Source organism: Salmo salar, chromosome ssa14, assembly GCF_905237065.1.
Source record: "Salmo salar chromosome ssa14, Ssal_v3.1, whole genome shotgun sequence".
NCBI classification, from domain to species: domain Eukaryota; kingdom Metazoa; phylum Chordata; class Actinopteri; order Salmoniformes; family Salmonidae; genus Salmo; species Salmo salar.
Genome location: NC_059455.1, coordinates 100743945 through 100770707, shown reverse-complemented (window position 1 = coordinate 100770707; position 26763 = coordinate 100743945). Strand labels below are relative to the sequence as shown.

General features: G+C 45.7%; 1 protein-coding gene across 2 annotated transcripts in view; it reads right to left on the bottom strand.

Annotated features, from left to right (window-relative positions):
* Positions 1-17966, bottom strand: part of rrm2b (ribonucleotide reductase M2 b) — a 29438-nt gene extending 11472 nt beyond the window's left edge. For both annotated transcript variants that reach the window (XM_045695094.1, XM_045695093.1), the window contains exons 1-4: positions 17811-17966; positions 10406-10558; positions 9990-10106; positions 3893-4026 (exon numbers count right to left, since the gene is read on the bottom strand). In XM_045695094.1, coding sequence (XP_045551050.1) covers positions 3893-4026; positions 9990-10106; positions 10406-10558; positions 17811-17930 — 524 coding nt within the window. In that variant the 5' untranslated portion in view covers positions 17931-17966. The remainder of the gene's footprint in view (positions 1-3892; positions 4027-9989; positions 10107-10405; positions 10559-17810) is intronic.
* Positions 17967-26763: the final 8797 nt, after the last annotated feature.

Genomic DNA, 26763 nt, shown 5'->3' with positions numbered 1-26763 from the left:
CCACCTGGTGAGGATACCAGGGCCTGTGTTCATAATGCATATCACAGGAGTTCTGATTCATATACCACCTGTTGAGGATACCAGGGCCTGTGTTCATAATGCATATCACAGGAGTTCTGATTCATATACCACCTGGTGAGGATACCAGGGCCTGTGTTCATAATGCATATCACAGGAGGAGTTCTGATTCATATACCACCTGGTGAGAATACCAGGGGCCTGTGTTCATAATGCATATCTCAGGAGGAGTTCTGATTCATATACCACCTGTTGAGGATACCAGGGCCTGTGTTCATAATGCATATCACAGGAGTTCTGATTCATATACCACCTGGTGAGGATACCAGGGCCTGTGTTCATAATGCATATCACAGGAGGAGTTCTGATTCATATACCACCTGGTGAGGATACCAGGGCCTGTGTTCATAATGCATATCACAGGAGGAGTTCTGATTCATATACCACCTGGTGAGGATACCAGGGCCTGTGTTCATAATGCATATCACAGGAGTTCTGATTCATATACCACCTGGTGAGGATACCAGGGGCCTGTGTTCATAATGCATATCACAGGAGTTCTGATTCATATACCACCTGGTGAGGATACCAGGGCCTGTGTTCATAATGCATATCACAGGAGGAGTTCTGATTCATATACCACCTGGTGAGAATACCAGGGCCTGTGTTCATAATGCATATCACAGGAGGAGTTCTGATTCATATACCACCTGTTGAGGATACCAGGGCCTGTGTTCATAATGCATATCACAGGAGGAGTTCTGATTCATATACCACCTGGTGAGGATACCAGGGCCTGTGTTCATAATGCATATCACAGGAGTTCTGATTCATATACCACCTGTTGAGAATACCAGGGCCTGTGTTCATAATGCATATCACAGGAGGAGTTCTGATTCATATACCACCTGGTGAGGATACCAGGGCCTGTGTTCATAATGCATATCACAGGAGGAGTTCTGATTCATATACCACCTGGTGAGGATACCAGGGCCTGTGTTCATAATGCATATCACAGGAGGAGTTCTGATTCATATACCACCTGGTGAGGATACCAGGGCCTGTGTTCATAATGCATATCACAGGAGTTCTGATTCATATACCACCTGGTGAGAATACCAGGGGCCTGTGTTCATAATGCATATCACAGGAGTTCTGATTCATATACCACCTGGTGAGGATACCAGGGCCTGTGTTCATAATGCATATCACAGGAGGAGTTCTGATTCATATACCACCTGGTGAGAATACCAGGGCCTGTGTTCATAATGCATATCACAGGAGTTCTGATTCATATACCACCTGTTGAGGATACCAGGGCCTGTGTTCATAATGCATATCACAGGAGGAGTTCTGATTCATATACCACCTGGTGAGAATACCAGGGGCCTGTGTTCATAATGCATATCACAGGAGGAGTTCTGATTCATATACCACCTGGTGAGGATACCAGGGGCCTGTGTTCATAATGCATATCTCAGGAGTTCTGATTCATATACCACCTGGTGAGGATACCAGGGGCCTGTGTTCATAATGCATATCACAGGAGTTCTGATTCATATACCACCTGGTGAGGATACCAGGGCCTGTGTTCATAATGCATATCACAGGAGGAGTTCTGATTCATATACCACCTGGTGAGGATACCAGGGGCCTGTGTTCATAATGCATATCACAGGAGGAGTTCTGATTCATATACCACCTGGTGAGGATACCAGGGGCCTGTGTTCATAATGCATATCACAGGAGGAGTTCTGATTCATATACCACCTGGTGAGGATACCAGGGCCTGTGTTCATAATGCATATCACAGGAGGAGTTCTGATTCATATACCACCTGGTGAGGATACCAGGGGCCTGTGTTCATAATGCATATCACAGGAGGAGTTCTGATTCATATACCACCTGGTGAGGATACCAGGGCCTGTGTTCATAATGCATATCACAGGAGGAGTTCTGATTCATATACCACCTGGTGAGAATACCAGGGGCCTGTGTTCATAATGCATATCACAGGAGTTCTGATTCATATACCACCTGGTGAGGATACCAGGGCCTGTGTTCATAATGCATATCACAGGAGGAGTTCTGATTCATATACCACCTGGTGAGGATACCAGGGCCTGTGTTCATAATGCATATCTCAGGAGGAGTTCTGATTCATATACCACCTGGTGAGAATACCAGGGGCCTGTGTTCATAATGCATATCACAGGAGGAGTTCTGATTCATATACCACCTGGTGAGGATACCAGGGGCCTGTGTTCATAATGCATATCACAGGAGGAGTTCTGATTCATATACCACCTGGTGAGGATACCAGGGGCCTGTGTTCATAATGCATATCACAGGAGGAGTTCTGATTCATATACCACCTGGTGAGGATACCAGGGGCCTGTGTTCATAATGCATATCACAGGAGGAGTTCTGATTCATATACCACCTGGTGAGGATACCAGGGCCTGTGTTCATAATGCATATCACAGGAGGAGTTCTGATTCATATACCACCTGGTGAGGATACCAGGGCCTGTGTTCATAATGCATATCACAGGAGGAGTTCTGATTCATATACCACCTGGTGAGGATACCAGGGGCCTGTGTTCATAATGCATATCACAGGAGTTCTGATTCATATACCACCTGGTGAGGATACCAGGGCCTGTGTTCATAATGCATATCACAGGAGTTCTGATTCATATACCACCTGGTGAGGATACCAGGGGCCTGTGTTCATAATGCATATCACAGGAGGAGTTCTGATTCATATACCACCTGGTGAGGATACCAGGGCCTGTGTTCATAATGCATATCACAGGAGGAGTTCTGATTCATATACCACCTGGTGAGGATACCAGGGCCTGTGTTCATAATGCATATCACAGGAGGAGTTCTGATTCATATACCACCTGGTGAGGATACCAGGGCCTGTGTTCATAATGCATATCACAGGAGTTCTGATTCATATACCACCTGGTGAGGATACCAGGGCCTGTGTTCATAATGCATATCACAGGAGGAGTTCTGATTCATATACCACCTGGTGAGGATACCAGGGGCCTGTGTTCATAATGCATATCTCAGGAGGAGTTCTGATTCATATACCACCTGGTGAGGATACCAGGGCCTGTGTTCATAATGCATATCACAGGAGGAGTTCTGATTCATATACCACCTGGTGAGGATACCAGGGCCTGTGTTCATAATGCATATCACAGGAGTTCTGATTCATATACCACCTGGTGAGGATACCAGGGCCTGTGTTCATAATGCATATCACAGGAGGAGTTCTGATTCATATACCACCTGGTGAGGATACCAGGGGCCTGTGTTCATAATGCATATCACAGGAGGAGTTCTGATTCATATACCACCTGGTGAGGATACCAGGGCCTGTGTTCATAATGCATATCACAGGAGGAGTTCTGATTCATATACCACCTGGTGAGGATACCAGGGCCTGTGTTCATAATGCATATCACAGGAGTTCTGATTCATATACCACCTGGTGAGGATACCAGGGCCTGTGTTCATAATGCATATCACAGGAGTTCTGATTCATATACCACCTGGTGAGGATACCAGGGCCTGTGTTCATAATGCATATCACAGGAGTTCTGATTCATATACCACCTGGTGAGGATACCAGGGCCTGTGTTCATAATGCATATCACAGGAGGACTTCTGATCTAGGATCAGTGTTGCCTTTTGGATCATAACGAATACGGTTACATGGACAGGAGAGACCTGATCCTAAATCAATACTCCTACTCTGAGATGCTTCATGATGCGGGCCTAGGATGCATTCCACACATCACCTACCTCTCCTCAGAGTCCCTGATGTAAGTGTTGATGAGCATGTCGTAGTCACCTACCTCTCCTCAGAGTCCCTGATGTAAGTGTTGATGAGCATGCCGTACATCTCAGAGTGGACGTTCTCTATGAGGATCTGGAACCCATAGAATGATCTGGCCTCTGGAAGCTGCACCTCCTGACTAAACCTCTGGACCTGAGGGATGGATAACATCGGGTCGGCAGGGTAGCCTAGTGGTTAGAGCATTGGACTAGTAACCGAAAGGTCGCAAGATCAAATCCCTGAGCTGACAAGGTATAAATCTGTCGTTCTGCCCCTGAACAAGGCTGTTAACCCACTGTTCCTAGGCTGTCATTGTAAACAAGAATTTGTTCTTAAACTGACTTGACTAGTTAAATAAAGGTTAAAAAAAAAAACATGTTTTTACAAAAAATGGATATTACTATATTAAGGATGAATAGACTGGGGTAAAAATACAGTACTACAATATCTACAATAACAAATAGACTGGGGTGAGAATACAGTACTACAATATCTACAATAACAAATAGACTGGGGTGAGAATACAGTACTACAATATCTACAACAACAAATAGACTGGGGTGAGAATACAGTACTACTGTATAGCTACATCCATGAGCTAGAACAAAACTTATGGGGCAGTTTCCCGGAAGCCTAGTCCTGGACCAAAAAGCCAGCTCAGTGGAGAATCTCCATCTAACGCCCTACAGACCAGGGTTCATAACGCCCCAGGGTTCATAACGCCCCAGGGTTCATAACGCCCCAGGGTTCATAACGCCCCAGGGTTCATAACGCCCCAGGGTTCATAACGCCCTATAGACCAGGGTTCCTGCCGCCCTACAGACCAGGGTTCATAACGCCCCAGGGTTCATAACGCCCTACAGACCAGGGTTCATAACGCCCCAGGGTTCATAACGCCCTACAGACAAGGGTTCATAACGCCCTACAGACCAGGGTTCATAACGCCCCAGGGTTCATAACGCCCCAGGGTTCATAACGCCCCAGGGTTCATAACGCCCCAGGGTTCATAACGCCCCACAGACCAGGGCTCATAACGCCCCACAGACCAGGGCTCATAACGCCCCACAGACCAGGGTTCCTAACGCCCCACAGACCAGGGTTCCTAACGCCCCAGGGTTCATAACGCCCCACAGACCAGGGTTCATAACGCCCCAGGGTTCATAACGCCCCAGGGTTCATAACGCCCCAGGGTTCATAACGCCCTACAGACCAGGGTTCATAACGCCCCAGGGTTCATAACGCCCTACAGACCAGGGTTCATAACGCCCTACAGACCAGGGTGCCTAACAGACCAGGGTTCATAACGCCCCACAGACCAGGGTTCATAACGCCCCAGGGTTCATAACGCCCCAGGGTTCATAACGCCCCAGGGTTCATAACGCCCCAGGGTTCATAACGCCCTACAGACCAGGGTTCATAACGCCCTACAGACCAGGGTTCATAACGCCCTACAGACCAGGGTTCATAACGCCCTACAGACCAGGGTTCATAACGCCCTACAGACCAGGGTTCATAACGCCCCAGGGTTCATAACGCCCTACAGACCAGGGTTCATAACGCCCTACAGACCAGGGTTCATAACACCCTATAGACCAGGGTTCATAACGCCCTACAGACCAGGGTTCATAACGCCCTACAGACCAGGGTTCATAACGCCCCAGGGTTCCTAACGCCCCAGGGTTCCTAACGCCCCAGGGTTCCTAACGCCCTACAGACCAGGGTTCCTGCCGCCCTACAGACCAGGGTTCATAACGCCCTACAGACCAGGGTTCATAACACCCCAGGGTTCATAACGCCCTACAGACCAGGGTTCATAACGCCCTACAGACAAGGGTTTATAACGCCCTACAGACCAGGGTTCATAACGCCCCACAGACCAGGGTTCCTAACGCCCCAGGGTTCCTAACGCCCCAGGGTTCCTAACGCCCCAGGGTTCCTAACGCCCCAGGGTTCATAACGCCCTACAGAGCAGGGTTCATAACGCCCTACAGACCAGGGTTCATAACGCCCTACAGACCAGGGTTCATAACGCCCTACAGACCAGGGTTCATAACGCCCTACAGACCAGGGTTCATAACGCCCTACAGACCAGGGTTCATAACGCCCTACAGACCAGGGTTCATAACACCCTACAGACCAGGGTTCATAACACCCTACAGACCAGGGTTCATAACACCCTACAGACCAGGGTTCCTGCCGCCCTACAGACCAGGGTTCATAACGCCCCAGGGTTCATAACGCCCCAGGGTTCATAACGCCCTACAGACCAGGGCTCATAACGCCCTACAGACCAGGGTTCATAACGCCCCACAGACCAGGGTTCATAACGCCCCAGGGTTCATAACGCCCCAGGGTTCATAACGCCCCAGGGTTCATAACGCCCCAGGGTTCATAACGCCCCAGGGTTCATAACGCCCCACAGACCAGGGCTCATAACGCCCCACAGACCAGGGTTCATAACGCCCCACAGACCAGGGTTCATAACGCCCCAAGACCAGGGTTCATAACGCCCCAGACCAGGGTTCCTAACGCCCCAGCAACCCAGGGTTCATACGCCCCAGGGTTCATAACGCCCTACAGACCAGGGTTCATAACGCCCCACAGACCAGGGTTGATAACGCCCCACAGACCAGGGTTCATAACGCCCCACAGACCAGGGTTCCTAACGCCCCACAGACCAGGGTTCCTAACGCCCCAGGGTTCATAACGCCCCAGGGTTCATAACGCCCCAGGGTTCATAACGCCCTACAGACCAGGGTTCATAACGCCCCTACAGACCAGGGTTCCTAACGCCCCAGGGTTCCTAACGCCCCAGGGTTCCTAACGCCCCAGGGTTCATAACGCCCCAGGGTTCATAACGCCCCAGGGTTCATAACGCCCTACAGACCAGGGTTCATAACGCCCCAGGGTTCATAACGCCCCAGGGTTCCTAACGCCCCAGGGTTCCTAACGCCCTAGCCAGGGTTCCTAACGCCCCCAAACCAGGGTTCATAACGCCCTACAGACCAGGGTTCATAACGCCCCCTACAGACCAGGGTTCATAACGCCCTACAGACCAGGGTTCATAACGCCCTACAGACCAGGGTTCATAACGCCCTACAGACCAGGGTTCATAACGCCCTACAGACCAGGGTTCATAACGCCCTACAGACCAGGGTTCATAACGCCCTACAGACCAGGGTTCCTAACGCCCCAGGGTTCCTGCCGCCCCAGGGTTCCTGCCGCCCCAGGGTTCCTGCCGCCCTACAGACCAGGGTTCATAACGCCCCAGGGTTCATAACGCCCTACAGACCAGGGTTCATAACGCCCCACAGACCAGGGTTCCTAACGCCCCACAGACCAGGGTTCCTAACGCCCCAGGGTTCCTAACGCCCCAGGGTTCCTAACGCCCCAGGGTTCCTAACGCCCTACAGACCAGGGTTCATAACGCCCTACAGACCAGGGTTCCTGCCGCCCCAGGGTTCCTGCCGCCCCAGGGTTCCTGCCGCCCCAGGGTTCCTGCCGCCCTACAGACCAGGGTTCATAACGCCCCAGGGTTCATAACGCCCTACAGACCAGGGTTCATAACGCCCCACAGACCAGGGTTCCTAACGCCCCACAGACCAGGGTTCCTAACGCCCCACAGACCAGGGTTCATAACACCCTACAGACCAGGGTTCATAACACCCTACAGACCAGGGTTCCTAACGCCCTACAGACCAGGGTTCCTAACGCCCTACAGACCAGGGTTCATAACACCCTACAGACCAGGGTTCATAACACCCTACAGACCAGGGTTCATAACGCCCTACAGACCAGGGTTCATAACGCCCCAGGGTTCCTGCCGCCCCAGGGTTCCTGCCGCCCTACAGACCAGGGTTCATAACGCCCCAGGGTTCATAATGCCCTACAGACCAGGGTTCATAACGCCCCACAGACCAGGGTTCATAACGCCCCACAGACCAGGGTTCCTAACACCCCACAGACCAGGGTTCCTAACACCCTACAGACCAGGGTTCATAACGCCCTACAGACCAGGGTTCCTAACGCCCTACAGACCAGGGTTCATAACACCCTACAGACCAGGGTTCATAACACCCTACAGACCAGGGTTCATAACACCCTACAGACCAGGGTTCATAACACCCTACAGACCAGGGTTCATAACGCCCTACAGACCAGGGTTCATAACGCCCTACAGACCAGGGTTCATAACGCCCTACAGACCAGGGTTCATAACGCCCCAGGGTTCATAACGCCCTACAGACCAGGGTTCATAACGCCCTACAGACCAGGGTTCCTGCCGCCCTACAGACCAGGGTTCATAACGCCCCAGGGTTCATAACGCCCTACAGACCAGGGTTCATAACGCCCTACAGACCAGGGTTCATAACGCCCTACAGACCAGGGTTCTTGCCGCCCTACAGACCAGGGTTCCTAACGCCCTACAGACCAGGGTTCATAACGCCCTACAGACCAGGGTTCATAACGCCCTACAGACCAGGGTGCCTAACAGACCAGGGTTCATAACGCCCCAGGGTTCCTAACGCCCCTGGGTTCATAACGCCCTACAGACCAGGGTTCCTAACGCCCCAGGGTTCCTAACGCCCCTGGGTTCATAACGCCCTACAGACCAGGGTTCATAACGCCCCAGGGTTCATAACGCCCCAGGGTTCATAACGCCCTACAGACCAGGGTTCTTGCCGCCCTACAGACTAGGGTTCATAACGCCCCACAGACCAGGGTTCATAACGCCCCACAGACCAGGGTTCCTGCCGCCCCAGGGTTCCTAACGCCCCAGGGTTCAGAACGCCCCAGGGTTCAGAACGCCCCAGGGTTCAGAACGCCCCAGGGTTCAGAACGCCCCAGGGTTCAGAACGCCCCAGGGTTCAGAACGCCCCAGGGTTCAGAACTCCCTACAGACCAGGGTTCATAACGCCCTACAGACCAGGGTTCATAACGCCCTACAGACCAGGGTTCATAACGCCCTACAGACCAGGGTGCCTAACAGACCAGGGTTCATAACGCCCCACAGACCAGGGTTCCTAACGCCCCAGGGTTCCTAACGCCCCTGGGTTCATAACGCCCTACAGACCAGGGTTCCTAACGCCCCAGGGTTCCTAACGCCCCTGGGTTCATAACGCCCTACAGACCAGGGTTCATAACGCCCCAGGGTTCATAACGCCCCAGGGTTCATAACGCCCCAGGGTTCATAACGCCCTACAGACCAGGGTTCATGCCGCCCTACAGACTAGGGTTCATGCCGCCCCACAGACCAGGGTTCATGCCGCCCCACAGACCAGGGTTCATAACGCCCCACAGACCAGGGTTCCTGCCGCCCCAGGGTTCCTGCCGCCCCAGGGTTCAGAACGCCCCAGGGTTCAGAACTCCCCAGGGTTCAGAACTCCCCAGGGTTCAGAACTCCCCAGGGTTCATAACTCCCCAGGGTTCATAACGCCCCAGGGTTCATAACGCCCCAGGGTTCATAACGCCCCAGGGTTCATAACGCCCTACAGACCAGGGTTCATAACGCCCTACAGACCAGGGTTCATAACGCACCAGGGTTCATAACGCCCTAACCAGGGTTCATAACGCCCTACAGACCAGGGTTCATAACGCCCTACAGACCAGGGTTCATAACGCCCTACAGACCAGGGTTCATAACGCCCTACAGACCAGGGTTCATAACGCCCTACAGACCAGGGTTCATAACGCCCTACAGACCAGGGTTCATAACGCCCTACAGACCAGGGTTCATAACACCCTACAGACCAGGGTTCATAACGCCCTACAGACCAGGGTTCATAACACCCTACAGACCAGGGTTCATAACACCCTACAGACCAGGGTTCATAACACCCTACAGACCAGGGTTCATAACGCCCTACAGACCAGGGTTCATAACGCCCTACAGACCAGGGTTCATAACGCCCTACAGACCAGGGTTCATAACACCCTACAGACCAGCGTTCATAACACCCTACAGACCAGGGTTCATAACACCCTACAGACCAGGGTTCATAACGCCCTACAGACCAGGGTTCATAACACCCTACAGACCAGGGTTCATAACACCTTATAGACCCTTTTATTTGTCTTCAGAGGAAGAGGAGAGGAGGAAGAAGAGAGGGACTCACAAGGTTCTCGTTGACGATGCCGTCGCTGGCAGCAAAGAAAGCCAAGATGTGAGAGATGAAGTGTTTCTCATCAGGCTTCAAGTTGTCCCAGTGTGTCAGGTCCTTAGATAGATCCACCTGCAGCACAGACGGTTACGAACAGTTCAACCACACGTTAACCCACCAACCACCTCCATTAAACCGTGCTTAGTTTTGGGGTTTTTTTAAAGTGAGTGAGACTGTATGTTGTATGTAGCATATTGCCTCGCTTCCTGACATTAGGCTTTACAAACCACACATCAATCTAGCAAGCAACAACCTTCATTCAGTTCTCACACATTCAAAATGAGGGAGTATTGTTTCATGTATTCCTGAAGACTGCTTTACTCCTTCCAGGGAATAGACAGCATTTAGAATTCAAGTGAATTATCCCTCACCTCTTCCACTGTCCAGAACGAGGCCTGGGCCTGTTTGTACATCCTCCAGATGTCCGGGTACTGGATTGGAAAGATGACAAAACGCCTGGGGTTGTCTCGAAGCAAAGGCTCATCCTCTGTGCTGTGCTGCTGGTCTGCGTCTTTATGTCTGTTCTGTGTGAAACAATTAAAGACCACAGCTTATTCATCTTGCAGCGTACAGTCACTTAAACGTCGACTGAAATATATTTGATAACGTTTTAGAATGTTAGGCGTATCTGAGATACAGACAGCAAACAAATGCACCTTCTGCTGTGTTACCACTGGTTGGAGAATATTGAATGTTGTAACATCAGTATGTAGTTGTTGGAAACAGCTGATCTAGCCAGTGGTGTAGGTCGATGTTTTTAGGTGAGGTAGCGCAACAACAAAAAATAACAACGTAAATGACATCATTTCCTCAAAGTTTGTACCGACAGATGTAGCCAATTTAATAGCCTATCATTCTAGAATTTGCATAGAAAAACACATCCTCCAATTGCATCGTCTACCTATGCCCACACACAGGCTATTGTCTAAACCCTAGTTAAATAAAAAGGTTAAAGAAAAATTTATATTTTGAATACCCTCAAACACCAAGTTATGCATACGTATTTTAAAAACACAGGTCATCATCACTGACCATGATGAATGATCATCATGTTTTACCATCCAGACTGCATCTCCATGTGTTGCTCCATGCCAGTCATTTGATCTCAATCAGTTTCATGGGAATTCAGATATTATTGAATGACTGTTTGATGAGTGAATTAGAGCAGATGGTGTTAAACTATTAGCCTTTCTGTATTTTGTTTCAATCAAAGTGTATATACACATACATACAATATACACACACACACACACACACACACACACACACACACACACACACACACACACACACACACACACACACACACACACACACACACACACACCCTGTCTAGTGGTGAGCGCTGTTCTGCCGCATTCTACATTTTTACTATTGCGCTTCAGCTAACCATTTTAAAATCCCATTTGAAATGAGTTGGTGTAACAGTAAGGTTACAGGCATACTATGCTATTATATTAGGTTCTGTTACGCAAAATGAACATTAATCATTGTGATCTTGCAAGACACTGATTAAGCATTGATCTAACTTCACTAAACGAGCCCCATGTTGAGAAGAGATCATCTTCTATTAGTAACAATAATAAGTGATGAGTGGGACTATTAGGCAGAACTTGGTTATTTGAAGCGAAAGGACTAAAAGGTAATTTGAAGCGAAAGATGCTGAAAGGATCCAGGATCAAGCAATGATGTGATTTAAAGAAGTTGAACCAACTTCTGGTGCTGAGGGAGAGCTGAGGGACAGCTGAGGGAGAGCTGAGGGAGAGCTGAGGGAGAGCTGAGGGACAGCTGAAGGACAGCTGAAGGAGAGCTGAGGGACAGCTGAGGGAGAGCTGAGGGAGAGCTGAGGGACAGCTGAGGGAGAGCTGAGGGAGAGCTGAGGGAGAGCTGAAGGAGAGCTGAGGGAGAGCTGAGGGAGAGCTGAGGGAGAGCTGAGGGACAGCTGAAGGATAGCTGAGGGAGAGCTGAGGGAGAGCTGAGGGAGAGCTGAGGGAGAGTTGAGGGAGAGCTGAGGGAGAGCTGAGGGAGAGCTGAGGGAGAGCTGAGGGAGAGCTGAGGGAGAGCTGAGGGAGAGCTGAGGGAGAGCTGAGGGAGAGCTGAGGGACAGCTGAGGGAGAGCTGAGGGAGAGCTGAGGGAGAGCTGAGGGACAGCTGAGGGAGAGCTGAGGGAGAGCTGAGGGAGAGCTGAGGGAGAGCTGAGGGAGAGCTGAGGGAGAGCTGAGGGACAGCTGAGGGACAGCTGAGGGAGAGCTGAGGGAGAGCTGAGGGAGAGCTGAGGGAGAGCTGAGGGAGAGCTGAAGGATAGCTGAGGGAGAGCTGAGGGAGAGCTGAGGGAGAGCTGAAGGATAGCTGAGGGAGAGCTGAGGGAGAGCTGAGGGAGAGCTGAGGGAGAGCTGAGGGAGAGCTGAGGGAGAGCTGAAGGAGAGCTGAGGGAGAGCTGAGGGAGAGCTGAAGGAGAGCTGAGGGAGAGCTGAGGGAGAGCTGAAGGAGAGCTGAGGGAGAGCTGAGGGAGAGCTGAGGGAGAGCTGAGGGAGAGCTGAGGGAGAGCTGAAGGATAGCTGAGGGAGAGCTGAGGGAGAGCTGAAGGATAGCTGAGGGAGAGCTGAAGGATAGCTCTGCCATTTGGCCAGTTCAGGAACAAACAATAGTTTAGAGTAGGCTATACTCTAATAGGCCTGCGACTACGTGGTAATACTGCGGCTATACTCTAATAGGCCTGCGACTACGTGGTAATACTGCGGCTATACTCTAATAGGCCTGCGACTACGTGGTAATACTGCGGCTATACTCTAATAGGCCTGCGACTACGTGGTAATACTGCGGCTATACTCTAATAGGCCTGCGACTACGTGGTAATACTGCGGCTATACTCTAATAGGCCTGCGACTCACGTGGTAATACTGCGGCTATACTCTAATAGGCCTGCGACTACGTGGTAATACTGCGGCTATACTCTAATAGGCCTGCGACTCACGCTGGTAATACTGCGGCTATACTCTAATAGGCCTGCGACTACGTGGTAATACTGCGGCTATACTCTAATAGGCCTGCGACTACGTGGTAATACTGCGGCTATACTCTAATAGGCCTGCGACTACGTGGTAATACTGCGGCTATACTCTAATAGGCCTGCGACTACGTGGTAATACTGCGGCTATACTCTAATAGGCCTGCGACTACGTGGTAATACTGCGGCTATACTCTAATAGGCCTGCGACTACGTGGTAATACTGCGGCTATACTCTAATAGGCCTGCGACTACGTGGTAATACTGCGGCTATACTCTAATAGGCCTGCGACTACGTGGTAATACTGCGGCTATACTCTAATAGGCCTGCGACTACGTGGTAATACTGTGGCTATACTCTAATAGGCCTGCGACTACGTGGTAATACTGCGGCTATACTCTAATAGGCCTGCGACTACGTGGTAATACTGCGGCTATACTCTAAAATGCCTGCGACTACGTGGTAATACTGTGGCTATACTCTAATAGGCCTGCGACTACATGGTAATACTGTGGCTATTTGTAGGCTATCGACTAATGTAAATACAGTACCAGTCAAAAGTAGACACTCATTCCAGGGTTTTTCTTAATTTTTGACTATTTTCTACATTGTAAAATAATAGTGAAGACATCAAAACTATGAAATAACACATATGGAATCATGTAGTAACCAAAAAAGTGTGTTAAACAAATCAAAATATATTATATGAGATTCTTCAAAGTAGCCACCCTTTGCCTTGATGACAGTTTCACACTCTTGGCATTCTCTCAACCAGCTTATCCCGACTTTCCAGTTAGTTGCCTTGAAGTCACTGAAGTCAGTTGGGCGACCGTTCAAAACGCTTTCCCAGTCAGAGCTTGTTTATTCTCGACTTTCCAGTTAGTTAACTTGACTTCAGTGAGTTCAAGACTTCGCAGCTCCAAGTTTAGTTGTTTTGAGCGCAGCACAAATCCTGCTTATTGACCAATGTAGAATGTTTATCATTTTAATTTGGAAAAGAACCACTTAATCCCAGATTAGGGAACCACATAGCCACTGATTCCTTCCAAACCACTCATTGTTGAATTTGTGATTTCCAACTTGTTGTGTAACGTTTATGTCCAATGGCTGATGAGCACCGATGCGTTTTATCTATAATTTCTCTAAATTATTTATCTTCATATGACAAGGAACAAAAAGGATTTTCCAGTAGATTGTCGACTTGATTCATGATGATGACTGCTAGCTAAGATTGAAGGAATGATGTTGACATGATCAGTCCAATCAAAGCTACTGTAGATATAACGTGATTTGACGTCATTTTATCTGTGGCCAATTACCTTGAGCCTTCTTGGATGGGCACTACTTACTAATGTAACTCTATGGCAGCACCCAAGGGGCTATAATTTTCTAGCTCTACCCTTAGACTCGGCAGTGACCTAGTGTCCCCATGAGTGACAGAACACTGAGCCAATCATGGCGCAACGCTCCTTATTTTCTGCTGGCTTGCCCCACCACCACAGAAAGCACTGAGCTAGGCTGAAATACCTGCATTTTGGAGCTGCCTTACTCAAAAAAACACAAAAAGAGACCATGTTTGTATGCAGCTTCATTAACTCAATGATATATATACATTTTTTACATTGTTTGCAAACTTATGTGACACGTAATAATGACAAAATAACATGCAAAACAGGCAAGCCTTTTTTTTGGGCAAAAAAATGTGGGTCTCGAAACAGGTGGGGCTGTTCACCTGCCCTGAATGACTGGTCGCCACTGGTCCGAGGCAAAATGGTGTCGCCTCAACCAAGTGGTCACATCATTCTGGGTGACACTGCACAAGAGGGGTCTGTGGAGGTTTATGAACATCCTCAAGGCAGACATGCAAATGTTTTTCCATCGGTCTGATTGGCTGAAGGAGTGGAGACTGCCTGTCCTCCTTAGTGCACACAGCTATGATTGGCTGAAGGAGTGGAGACTGCCTGTCCTCCTTAGTGCACACAGCTATGATTGGCTGAAGGAGTGGAGACTGCCTGTCCTCAGTGCACACAGCTATGATTGGCTGAAGGAGTGGAGACTGCCTGTCCTCAGTGCACACAGCCATGATTGGCTGAAGGAGTGGAGACTGCCTGTCCTCCTTAGTGCACACAGCTATGATTGGCTGAAGGAGTGGAGACTGCCTGTCCTCAGTGCACACAGCCATGATTGGCTGAAGGAGTGGAGACTGCCTGTCCTCAGTGCACACAGCCATGATTGGCTGAAGGAGTGGAGACTGCCTGTCCTCAGTGCACACAGCCATGATTGGCTGAAGGAGTGGAGACTGCCTGTCCTCAGTGCACACAGCTATGATTGGCTGAAGGAGTGGAGACTGCCTGTCCTCAGTGCACACAGCTATGATTGGCTGAAGGAGTGGAGACTGCCTGTCCTCCTCAATGCACACAGCTATGATTGGCTGAAGGAGTGGAGACTGCCTGTCCTCAGTGCACACAGCCATGATTGGCTGAAGGAGTGGAGACTGCCTGTCAGTGCACACAGCTATGATTGGCTGAAGGAGTGGAGACTGCCTGTCCTCAGTGCACACAGCTATGATTGGCTGAAGGAGTGGAGACTGCCTGTCCTCCTCAATGCACACAGCTATGATTGGCTGAAGGAGTGGAGACTGCCTGTCCTCAGTGCACACAGCCATGATTGGCTGAAGGAGTGGAGACTGCCTGTCAGTGCACACAGCTATGATTGGCTGAAGGAGTGGAGACTGCCTGTCCTCAGTGCACACAGCTATGATTGGCTGAAGGAGTGGAGACTGCCTGTCCTCAGTGCACACAGCTAGCCTAATAGTTCATCATTCTCGCCACTGCCAGAGAGAAGACAGGGTAGAATCCACCATTTATTTACCTACCTCTAGGCTGCAATACATATATAGCGGTAATTAAATTGTAGTAATTGTGGTGGTAATTAAATATCATTTATTTAGAATGTATCTGAATTAATTTCACCAGCTCCACGTCTTCTGGAGTGAAATAGAAAATAGTGAAGGTACGCAGCTCCACCTCATAGACCCTTTTCTGTTTCATAACGTCGGTGAAAACACACGGACGACAATGCAGCAGGGGCGGAAATCCCGGAGGGGACGGGGGGGACACGACCCCCCCATCCTGGGAAAAATATGATTTGTCCCCCCCAATATATCACTGAAACATAACTATGTAATTTAAATAATATTAATAATACGCAATGAAAGCAATTGTGCTGATTATAGACACTTAATAGCGCGTTTTTAAGTTTCAAAAGATTGTCGCAAGGGAACTTTAATTTATTTATTTTATTTAACCCGGGTAGCAAAGATTATAGCAAACACCACTGAAACTGAATTGGTGCTCGCTAGCTTTGCAAATTCAGCTATTGTTGGAAGCCAGCCAATATGAAACAAACTATTAAAATTACAAAAGGTTGCAGCATATGTTGTGTAAATGGTGAACTCATACAGCTGTCAACTCTTGTCATTTTAATCCGTTTCACATTTGCTAGCTACCTTTTAGATCGAAGCCCAAATAGAATGATAAAAGATAAGATGATAGAAGCCCATCTCCTACAGTAAATAACCTACACACTGTGTGTGTGTGTAGCCAGCCAGCCAGCCAGGTAGAAAAATGGCAGAAAAATAAAAGACGGACATCAGAGTATTTTTCAGTACACCAAAACGCAAAGTAAGAACCCTAGTAGCCTGATATCTCAAAGACTAGTTGATAAAATGTTCATAAGAAAGAAATGAAATTCTAATGGAAATGTTTCACAATGATGTCATTGGGCAGAGCAGGCAACAGATGGCACACAGACAGCAGAGTTGGGGACAGATATGCAGGGACAGACTGGCAGAGACGGGAGTCTCAGGTAAGTTTGTTGAGTCTTTGTTTGGCAACATTATGAAAGGTTCTCAATTTTTTGACTTGTAAAATAGGAACATAATTGGAAAATGCCATGGATACCCCCACTCTCAACTTTAACTAGTGACTTAGCTAAGATTAGTTAAAGGCAATGGTATTGCTGTTGTGATTAGTTGTGTAGTTTTGGGTACCGGTAGTTAGGCGTACGGCAAACACCTTATTTCTTTGGTTCCTCAATATACATTTACCATATTACAATGTAGGCTGTGTGTTACAGCACTACTTTTGGTGTCCCCCTCAGGAATTGCTCTTGAGAAAATGTCATGTAATTGTCCCCTCCAAAGTTGATATCAGATTTTCGCCCCTGCAATGCAGGTCTCAGATAAAATAGCAACAACATTATATTTGACATCAATAAATAAGTGGTCTGCTATTATAAAACTTACATCTTGGTAGCATGCTCTTTGTGACCGCAGTATTTCTCAACCACATTTAAACATTTAGATCAACAATCAACGCAGCGATATTGCAACAATGTATCGCGGTCTTCGGTGAAAACACCTGTCCTGAAAGGTGCCTGCCCTGAAAGGTGCCTGCCCTGAAAGGTGCCTGCCCTGAAAGGTGCCTGCCCTGAAAGGAGCCTGCCCTGAATGGTGCCTGTCCTGAATGGTGCCTGCCCTGAAAGGTGCCTGCCCTGAATGGTGCCTGTCCTGAATGGTGCCTGCCCTGAATGGTGCAGAAGGTGTGATTGTTCCATACTGTTCAGCGGACTAAACTACCTACATCTCCGTTGTTGTAGCTGTCTTTGTTAAGGTTACACAAGCTCACACACTAGACAATGTAAAGCGGCATAGTAATAACGTTACGACTATACACAACGGAGAGAAACCGGTTTACTTTATTGTTACCTGGTAATCCGTGGACTCTACATTCGTTAGATTTGAGCAGTCCATTTCTAGAACAAGCAGCCCTCCAGCAGTGAAGTCTCTCCTGAAGGTCTGGTCTGCTCCCAGCCTTTCTAAACACATAGCTTTATCGCGAGAAGTGCCGGGGTTAAGGGTCACACAAGTCAGAGAAGTTCCGGGGTTAAGGGTCACACCTCGTGAAAGTGATAAACGGACACCTTTTAATTTTCGTAAAATAAAAAACTTTATATGGAAGGATTTTGACGGTCTGCACACGCACAACCCGACCACGATAACAGAGGAACAGATAATGATAGATAATAATCCCAGCGGGAAATAAAGGGAGAACTGTAGAACACTCTACCGGTAGACCAATCGCGTTCCCGTTGTCATGCTGCATCAACCGGCTGCTAAACGTCCAATACCGTCTAAACGTCCGATACCGTCTAAACGTCCAATACCGTGTAAACGTCCAGATACTGTAATGAAACGAGCAGGTGTCGGACCTCGACCTTTTAGCCATAAGCCCAGGGTCGTTACACCATGTTACCGTTTACTAGTCACAAATAGGTCTCTGAAATGTTCGACTTCATCATTAGTTGTAGTTACACACATGCCGTTTTCAACCGGTTTGGAAGTCAGAGTTTCTTAGTTCCGAATAGAACTTGAATGCCGCATGAATCCAGAAACCTGTTGGACTATTTTCCTCGATATTATACAATGACACTATTTCAACACTACACCATATTACAGAGAACATGTTAATTATCTCGGGAAAATATGTGTAATGTTGTACTTCTTGTTCACGTAATGCATGCTAATGTTGGGGATTATGAGCTAGACTTGACTCTTAATTCATTCCTTGAAGGAGTGATCTCCTTGTCCAAGAATCGCCAAGAAAACGACGCATGGGTAACGCACGTTGGGCGTTCAGATGTCCCTGAGGTTTACCACCTCCTCTAAATAATCTCGACGGTTACCAGTTGTCGGTCGGCGTGTTAATTCCCCGTGCAGCTGATTTGCGGCAGTATTATTGTAATGACAATGTTTTAATATCCTTTTCTGATTGACTGATAATTCATATCGAAAATGTACTAAACAGTAAGGATTGGACTCTTTAATCTTTCCTGCAAATAGGCCTACCCATGACTATAAACCTACCCATGATAACTATAAACCTACCCATGATAACTATAGGCCTACCCATGACTATAAACCTACCCATGATAACTATAAACCTACCCATGATAACTATAGGCCTACCCATGATAACTATAAACCTACCCATGATAACTATAGGCCTACCCATGATAACTATAGGCCTACCCATGATACTATAAACCTACCCATGATAACTATAAACCTACCCATGATAACTATAGGCCTACCCATGACTATAAACCTACCCATGATAACTATAGGCCTACCCATGACTATAAACCTACCCATGATAACTATAAACCTACCCATGATAACTATAGGCCTACCCATGATAACTATAAACCTACCCATGATAACTATAGGCCTACCCATGATAACTATAGGCCTACCCATGATAACTATAAACCTACCCATGATAACTATAGGCCTACCCATGATAACTATAGGCCTACCCATGATAACTATAAACCTACCCATGATAACTATAGGCCTACCCATGATAACTATAGGCCTACCCATGATAACTATAGGCCTACCCATGATAACTATAGGTCTACCCATGATAACTATAGGCCTACCCATGATAACTATAAACCTACCCATGATAACTATAGGTCTACCCATGATAACTATAGGCCTACCCATGATAACTATAAACCTACCCATGATAACTATAGGCCTACCCATGATAACTATAAACCTACCCATGATAACTATAAACCTACCCATGATAACTATAAACCTACCCATGATAACTATAGGTCTACCCATGATAACTATAGGTCTACCCATGATAACTATAGGCCTACCCATGATAACTATAGGTCTACCCATGATAACTACAGGCCTACCCATGACTATAAACCTACCCATGATAACTATAGGTCTACCCATGATAACTATAGGTCTACCCATGATAACTATAGGTCTACCCATGATAACTATAGGTCTACCCATGATAACTATAAACCTACCCATGATAACTATAGACCTACCCATGATAACTATAGGCCTACCCATGATAACTATAAACCTACCCATGATAACTATAAACCTACCCATGATAACTATAGGTCTACCCATGATAACTATAGGCCTACCCATGATAACTATAAACCTACCCATGATAACTATAGGCCTACCCATGATAACTATAGGTCTACCCATGATAACTATAGGCCTACCCATGACTATAAACCTACCCATGATAACTATAAACCTACCCATGATAACTATAGGTCTACCCATGATAACTATAGGTCTACCCATGATAACTATAGACCTACCCATGATAACTATAAACCTACCCATGATAACTATAGGCCTACCCATGATAACTATAGGCCTACCCATGATAACTATAGGTCTACCCATGATAACTATAAACCTACCCATGATAACTATAGGTCTACCCATGATAACTATAGACCTACCCATGATAACTATAGACCTACCCATGATAACTATAGACCTACCCATGATAACTATAAACCTACCCATGACTATAGACCTACCCATGATAACTATAAGTTCTACCCATGATAACTATAAACCTATCCATGATAACTATAGGCCTACCCATGATAACTATAGACCTACCCATGAAACTATAAACCTACCCATGATAACTATAAACCTACCCATGATAACTATAGGCCTACCCTGATAACTATAGACCTACCCAGATAACTATAGGCCTACCCATGATAACTATAAACCTACCCATAACTATAGACCTACCCATGATAACTATAAACCTACCCAATAACTATAGGTCTAACCATGATAACTATATGCATACCCATGATAACTATAGACCTACCCATGATAACTATAAACCTACCCATGATAACTATAGACCTACCCATGATAACTATAGGCCTACCCATGATAACTATAAACCTACCCATGATAACTATAAACCTACCCATGATAACTATAAACCTACCCATGATAACTATAGACCTACCCATGATAACTATAAACCTACCCATGATAACTATAGGTCTACCCATGATAACTATAGACCTACCCATGATAACTATAGACCTACCCATGATAACTATAAACCTATCCATGACTATAGACCTACCCATGATAACTATAAATTCTTCCCATGATAACTATAAACCTATCCATGATAACTATAGACCTACCCATGATAACTATAGACCTACCCATGACTATAAACCTACCCATGATAACTATAAACCTACCCATGATAACTATAGACCTACCCATAACTATAGACCTACCCATAACTATAGACCTACCCATGATAACTATAAACCTACCCATAACTATAGACCTACCCATGATAACTATAAACCTACCCATAACTATAGACCTAACCATGATAACTATAGGCCTACCCATGATAACTATAGACCTACCCATGATAACTATAAACCTACCCATGATAACTATAAACCTACCCATGATAACTATAGACCTACCCATGATAACTATAGGTCTACCCATGATAACTATAAACCTACCCATGGTAACTATAAACCTACCCATGGTAACTATAAACCTACCCATGATAACTATAGACCTACCCATGATAACTATAGGCCTACCCATGATAACTATAGGTCTACCCATGATAACTATAGACCTACCCATGATAACTATAGACCTACCCATGATAACTATAGACCTACCCATGATAACTATAGGCCTACCCATGATAACTATAAACCTACCCATGGTAACTATAAACCTACCCATGGTAACTATAAACCTACCCATGATAACTATAGACCTACCCATGATAACTATAGACCTACCCATGATAACTATAGGTCTACCCATGATAACTATAGGTCTACCCATGATAACTATAGGTCTACCCATGATAACTATAGGTCTACCCATGATAACTATAGGTCTACCCATGATAACTATAAACCTACCCATGGTAACTATAGACCTACCCATGATAGCTATAGGTCTACCCATGATAACTTTAGGTCTACCCATGATAACTATAAACCTACCCATGTTAACTATAAACCTACCCATGATAACTATAGACCTACCCATGATAACTATAGGTCTACCCATGATAACTATATACCTACCCATGATAACTATATACCTACCCATGATAACTATAAACCTACCCATGATAACTATAGGTCTACCCATGATAACTATAGGCCTACCCATGATAACTATAGGCCTACCGATGATAACTATAGGCCTACCCATGATAACTATAGGCCTACGCCTGATAACTATAGGCCTACGCCTGATAACTATAGGCCTACCCATGATAACTATAGACCTACCCATGATAACTATAGGTCTACCCATGATAACTATAGGTCTACCCATGATAACTATAGGTCTACCCATGATAACTATAGGCCTACGCCTGATAACTATAGGCCTACGCCTGATAACTATAGACCTACCCATGATAACTATAGACCTACCCATGATAACTATAGACCTACCCATGATAACTATAAACCTACCCATGATAACTATAAACCTACCCATGATAACTATAGGTCTACCCATGATAACTATAGGTCTACCCATGATAACTATAGGCCTACCCATGATAACTATAGGCCTACCCATGATAACTATAAACCTACCCATGATAACTATAAACCTACCCATGATAACTATAAACCTACCCATGATAACTATAGGTCTACCCATGATAACTATAGGTCTACCCATGATAACTATAGGTCTACCCATGATAACTATAGGCCTACCCATGATAACTATAGGCCTACCCATGATAACTATAGGCCTACCCATGATAACTATAGGCCTACCCATGATAACTATAGACCTACCCATGATAACTATAGGTCTACCCATGATAACTATAGACCTACCCATGATAACTATAAACCTACCCATGATAACTATAGGCCTACCCATGATAACTATAGACCTACCCATGATAACTATAGGTATACCCATGATAACTATAGGTCTACCCATGATACCTATAGACCTACCCATGATAACTATAAACCTACCCATGATAACTACCCATGATACCTATAGACCTACCCATGATAACTATAGACCTACCCATGATAACCATAATCCTACCCATGATAACTATAAACCTACCCATAACTATAAACCTACCCATGATAGCTATAGGTCTACCCATGGTAACTATAGGTCTACCCATGATAACTATAGACCTACCCATGATAACTATAGACCTACCCATGATAACTATAAACCTACCCATGATAACTATAGGCCTACCCATGATAACTATAAACCTACCCATGATAACTATAGGTCTACCCATGATAACTATAGGCCTACCCATGATAACTATAGACCTACCCATGATAACTATAAACCTACCCATGATAACTACCCATGATAACTATAGACCTACCCATGATAACTATAGACCTACCCATGATAACCATAAACTACCCATGATAACTATAAACCTACCCATGATAGCTATAGGTCTACCCATGATAACTATAGGTCTACCCATGATAACCATAAACCTACCCATGATAACTATAGACCTACCCATGATAACTACCCATGATAACTATAGGCCTACCCATGATAACCATAAACCTACCCATGATAACTACCCATGATAACTATAGGCCTACCCATGATAACTATAAACCTACCCATGATAACTATAAACCTACCCATGATAACTACCCATGATAACTATAGGTCTACCCATGATAACTATAGGTCTACCCATGTGAACTTTTTGAAATAGCTACCATTTCTCTCCCATTTATCACGAATCGATGTAAAATACATTGTTTGGAGTGCTATGCCTGAACCCTCCAAAAGATTTGCCTGATCCGACAAAACACATTTCAGTGTATCCTTACTCATTGAGATGTCAACCTCTTCAGTTACATGTTGCTCATCTGATTCAGTTTTCATAGAGCTTACGATTTCCTCATCTGATAAACATCTACAACTTCCTGTCTCTAAATGGTAGTATTTATTCCTAATATCTTGTGAGTCTGAGATTTGACTGAGCTGTACCACTGACACTTCCTCATATGAACTCTTGGCTACGTCAAGATGAAAATCAAAAGCAGGTTCTTTATCCTCAAAAGAGAGTGTACATTTTGCATATTATAAGTTAGCAGTCCGAGCGTCTTTTCTGAGCAGATGATTGAAAATCTCCACGGGTAGTAGGTTTTGAACCTGAGCCTGATTCACATTCTCTGTTTGTACAATTTTGTTTAATTTCAACTTGTTTGTCACTAGCAATAGAATGAATAAATGTGTCACAGTCATACAGGTATGATAGTCCAGCATTGTTGCAGTCTCTGAAGTAGTTGGCTTTTTAACTAAACACCTGTTAATAATCTGTATTTGGCACCTCCATTAGCGCAAGGCCAGAGTGCATGAAAGTCATGTATGGAATGAAGTTGTATTTCACACCAGGGTATGCAAAAAAAAAACATTTTTAAGGTGTATTAAAAAAACAGTGAATGAATATATTGTGTTGGAATTCATTTAAAAAAACAGGATTAAATGGAGGCATTACAAGAACAACTAAGTTTTACCAGCAGTAATAATCAACAGTCCCCCTGAAAATCAGAACATATTTGGTTAGTAAAAACACAACTGTTACAGGACTCATCTGAAGGTAACCTGGGACTGGTTCAAAAAATAATAATCGAAGTACAGAGGTAGTTTTGTGCTCCCCCAAAAAAAAAAGTGGGTTAAATGTGTAAAAAAAAAATATATTTCCAGAGCTTTCTTATATCCTAGATATAGGACAGACACAAATCTTATTATATATTTACTGTCTGTTTTTCCATGTATGAATGTGTTAGTTAATGTGTCTCTATGTGCTATAGTAGTAAAGGCCAGATTCAAAATGGTACCAAATAAATACAGTACCAGTCAACAGTTTGGACACACCTACTCATTCAAGGGTTTTTCTTTATTTTTACCAATTTCTACATTGTAGAATAATAGTGAAGACATCAAAACTATGAAATAACACATATATGGAATTATGTAGTAACCAAAAAAAGTGTTTAACAAATCAAAATATATTATATGAGATTCTTCAAAGTAGCCACCCTTTGCCTTGATGACAGCTTTGCACACTCTTGGCATTCTCTCAACCAGCTTCATGAGGTAGTCACCTGGAATGCATTTCAATTAACAGGTGTGCCTTGTTAAAAGTACATTTGTGGAACTTGTTTCCTTAGTGCGTTTGAGCCAATCAGTTGTGTTGTGACAAGGTAGGGGGGTATACAGAAGATAGCCCTATTTGGTAAAAGACCAAGTCCATATTATGGCAAGAACATGTCAAATATGCAAAGAGAAAATGACAGTCCATCATTACTTTAAGACATGAAGGTCAGTCAATGTGGAAAATTTCAAGAACTTTTAAAGTTTCTTCAAGTGCAGTCACAAAAACCATCAAGCGCTGTGATGAAACTGGCTCTCGTGAGGACCGCCACAGGAAAGGAAGACCCAGAGTTACCTCTGCTGCAGAGGATCAGTTCATTACAGTTACCAGCCTCAGAAATTGCAGCCCAAATAAATGCTTCACAGAGTTCAAGTAACAGACACATCTCAACATCAACTGTTCAGAGGAGACTGTGTGAATCAGGCCTTCATGGTCGAATTGCTGCAAAGAAACCACTACTAAAGGACACCAATAAGAAGAAGAGACTTGCTTGGGCCAAGAAACACGAGCAATGGACATTAGACCGGTGGAAATCTGTCCTCTGGTCTGATGAGTCCAAATGTGAGATTTTTGGTTCCAACCGCCGTGTCTTTGTGAGACGCAGAGTAGGTGAACGGATTATCTCTGCATGTGTGGTTCTCACCGTGAAGCATGGAGGAGGAGGTGTTATGGTGTAGGGGTTCTTTGCTGGTGACACTGTCTGTGATTTATTTACAATTCAAGGCACACTTAAACAGCATGGCTACCACAGCATTCTGCAGCGATACGCCATCCCATCTGGTTTGCGCTAGGTGGGACTATAATTTGTTTTTCAACACGACAGGCTGTGTATGGACTATTTGACCAAGGAGAGTGATGGAGTGCTGCATCAGATGACCTCACCCCAATTGAGATGGTTTGGGATGAGTTGGAACGCAGAGTGAAGGAAAAGCAGCCAACAAGTGCTCAGCATATGTGGGAACTCCTTCAAGACTGTTGGAAAAGCATTCCAGGTGAAGCTGGTTGAGAGAATGCCAAGTGTGTGCAAAGCTGTCATCAAGGCAAAAGGTGGCTACTGTGAAGTATCAAAAATATATATTTTGATTTGCTTAACACTTTTTTTTGGTTACTACATGACTCCATGTGTGTTATTTCATAGTTTTGATGTCTTCATTATTATTCTACAATGTAGAAAATAGTAAAAATGAAGAAAAACCCTTGAATGAGAAGGTGTTTAGAACTTTGCTGGTACTGTATATCAAATATCAAACACTGAAATAAAAGAATGCTTATTTCGCTCAAACGTTGTGCACAAATTAGTTTACATCCCTGTTAGTGAGCGTTTCTCCTTGCCAAGATAATCCATCAATCTGACAGGTGTGGCATATCAATAAGCTGATTAAACAGCATGATCATTACACAGGTGCACCTTGTGCTGGGGACAATAAAAGGCCACTAAAATGTGCAGTTTTGTCACACAACACAATGCCACAGATGTCTCAAGTTGAGGGAGTGTGCAATTGGAATGCTGACTGCAGGAATGTCCACCAGAGATTTTGCATGTTAATTTCTCTACCGTAAGCCGCCTCCGTAATTTTAGAGAATTTGGCAGTACGTCCAACC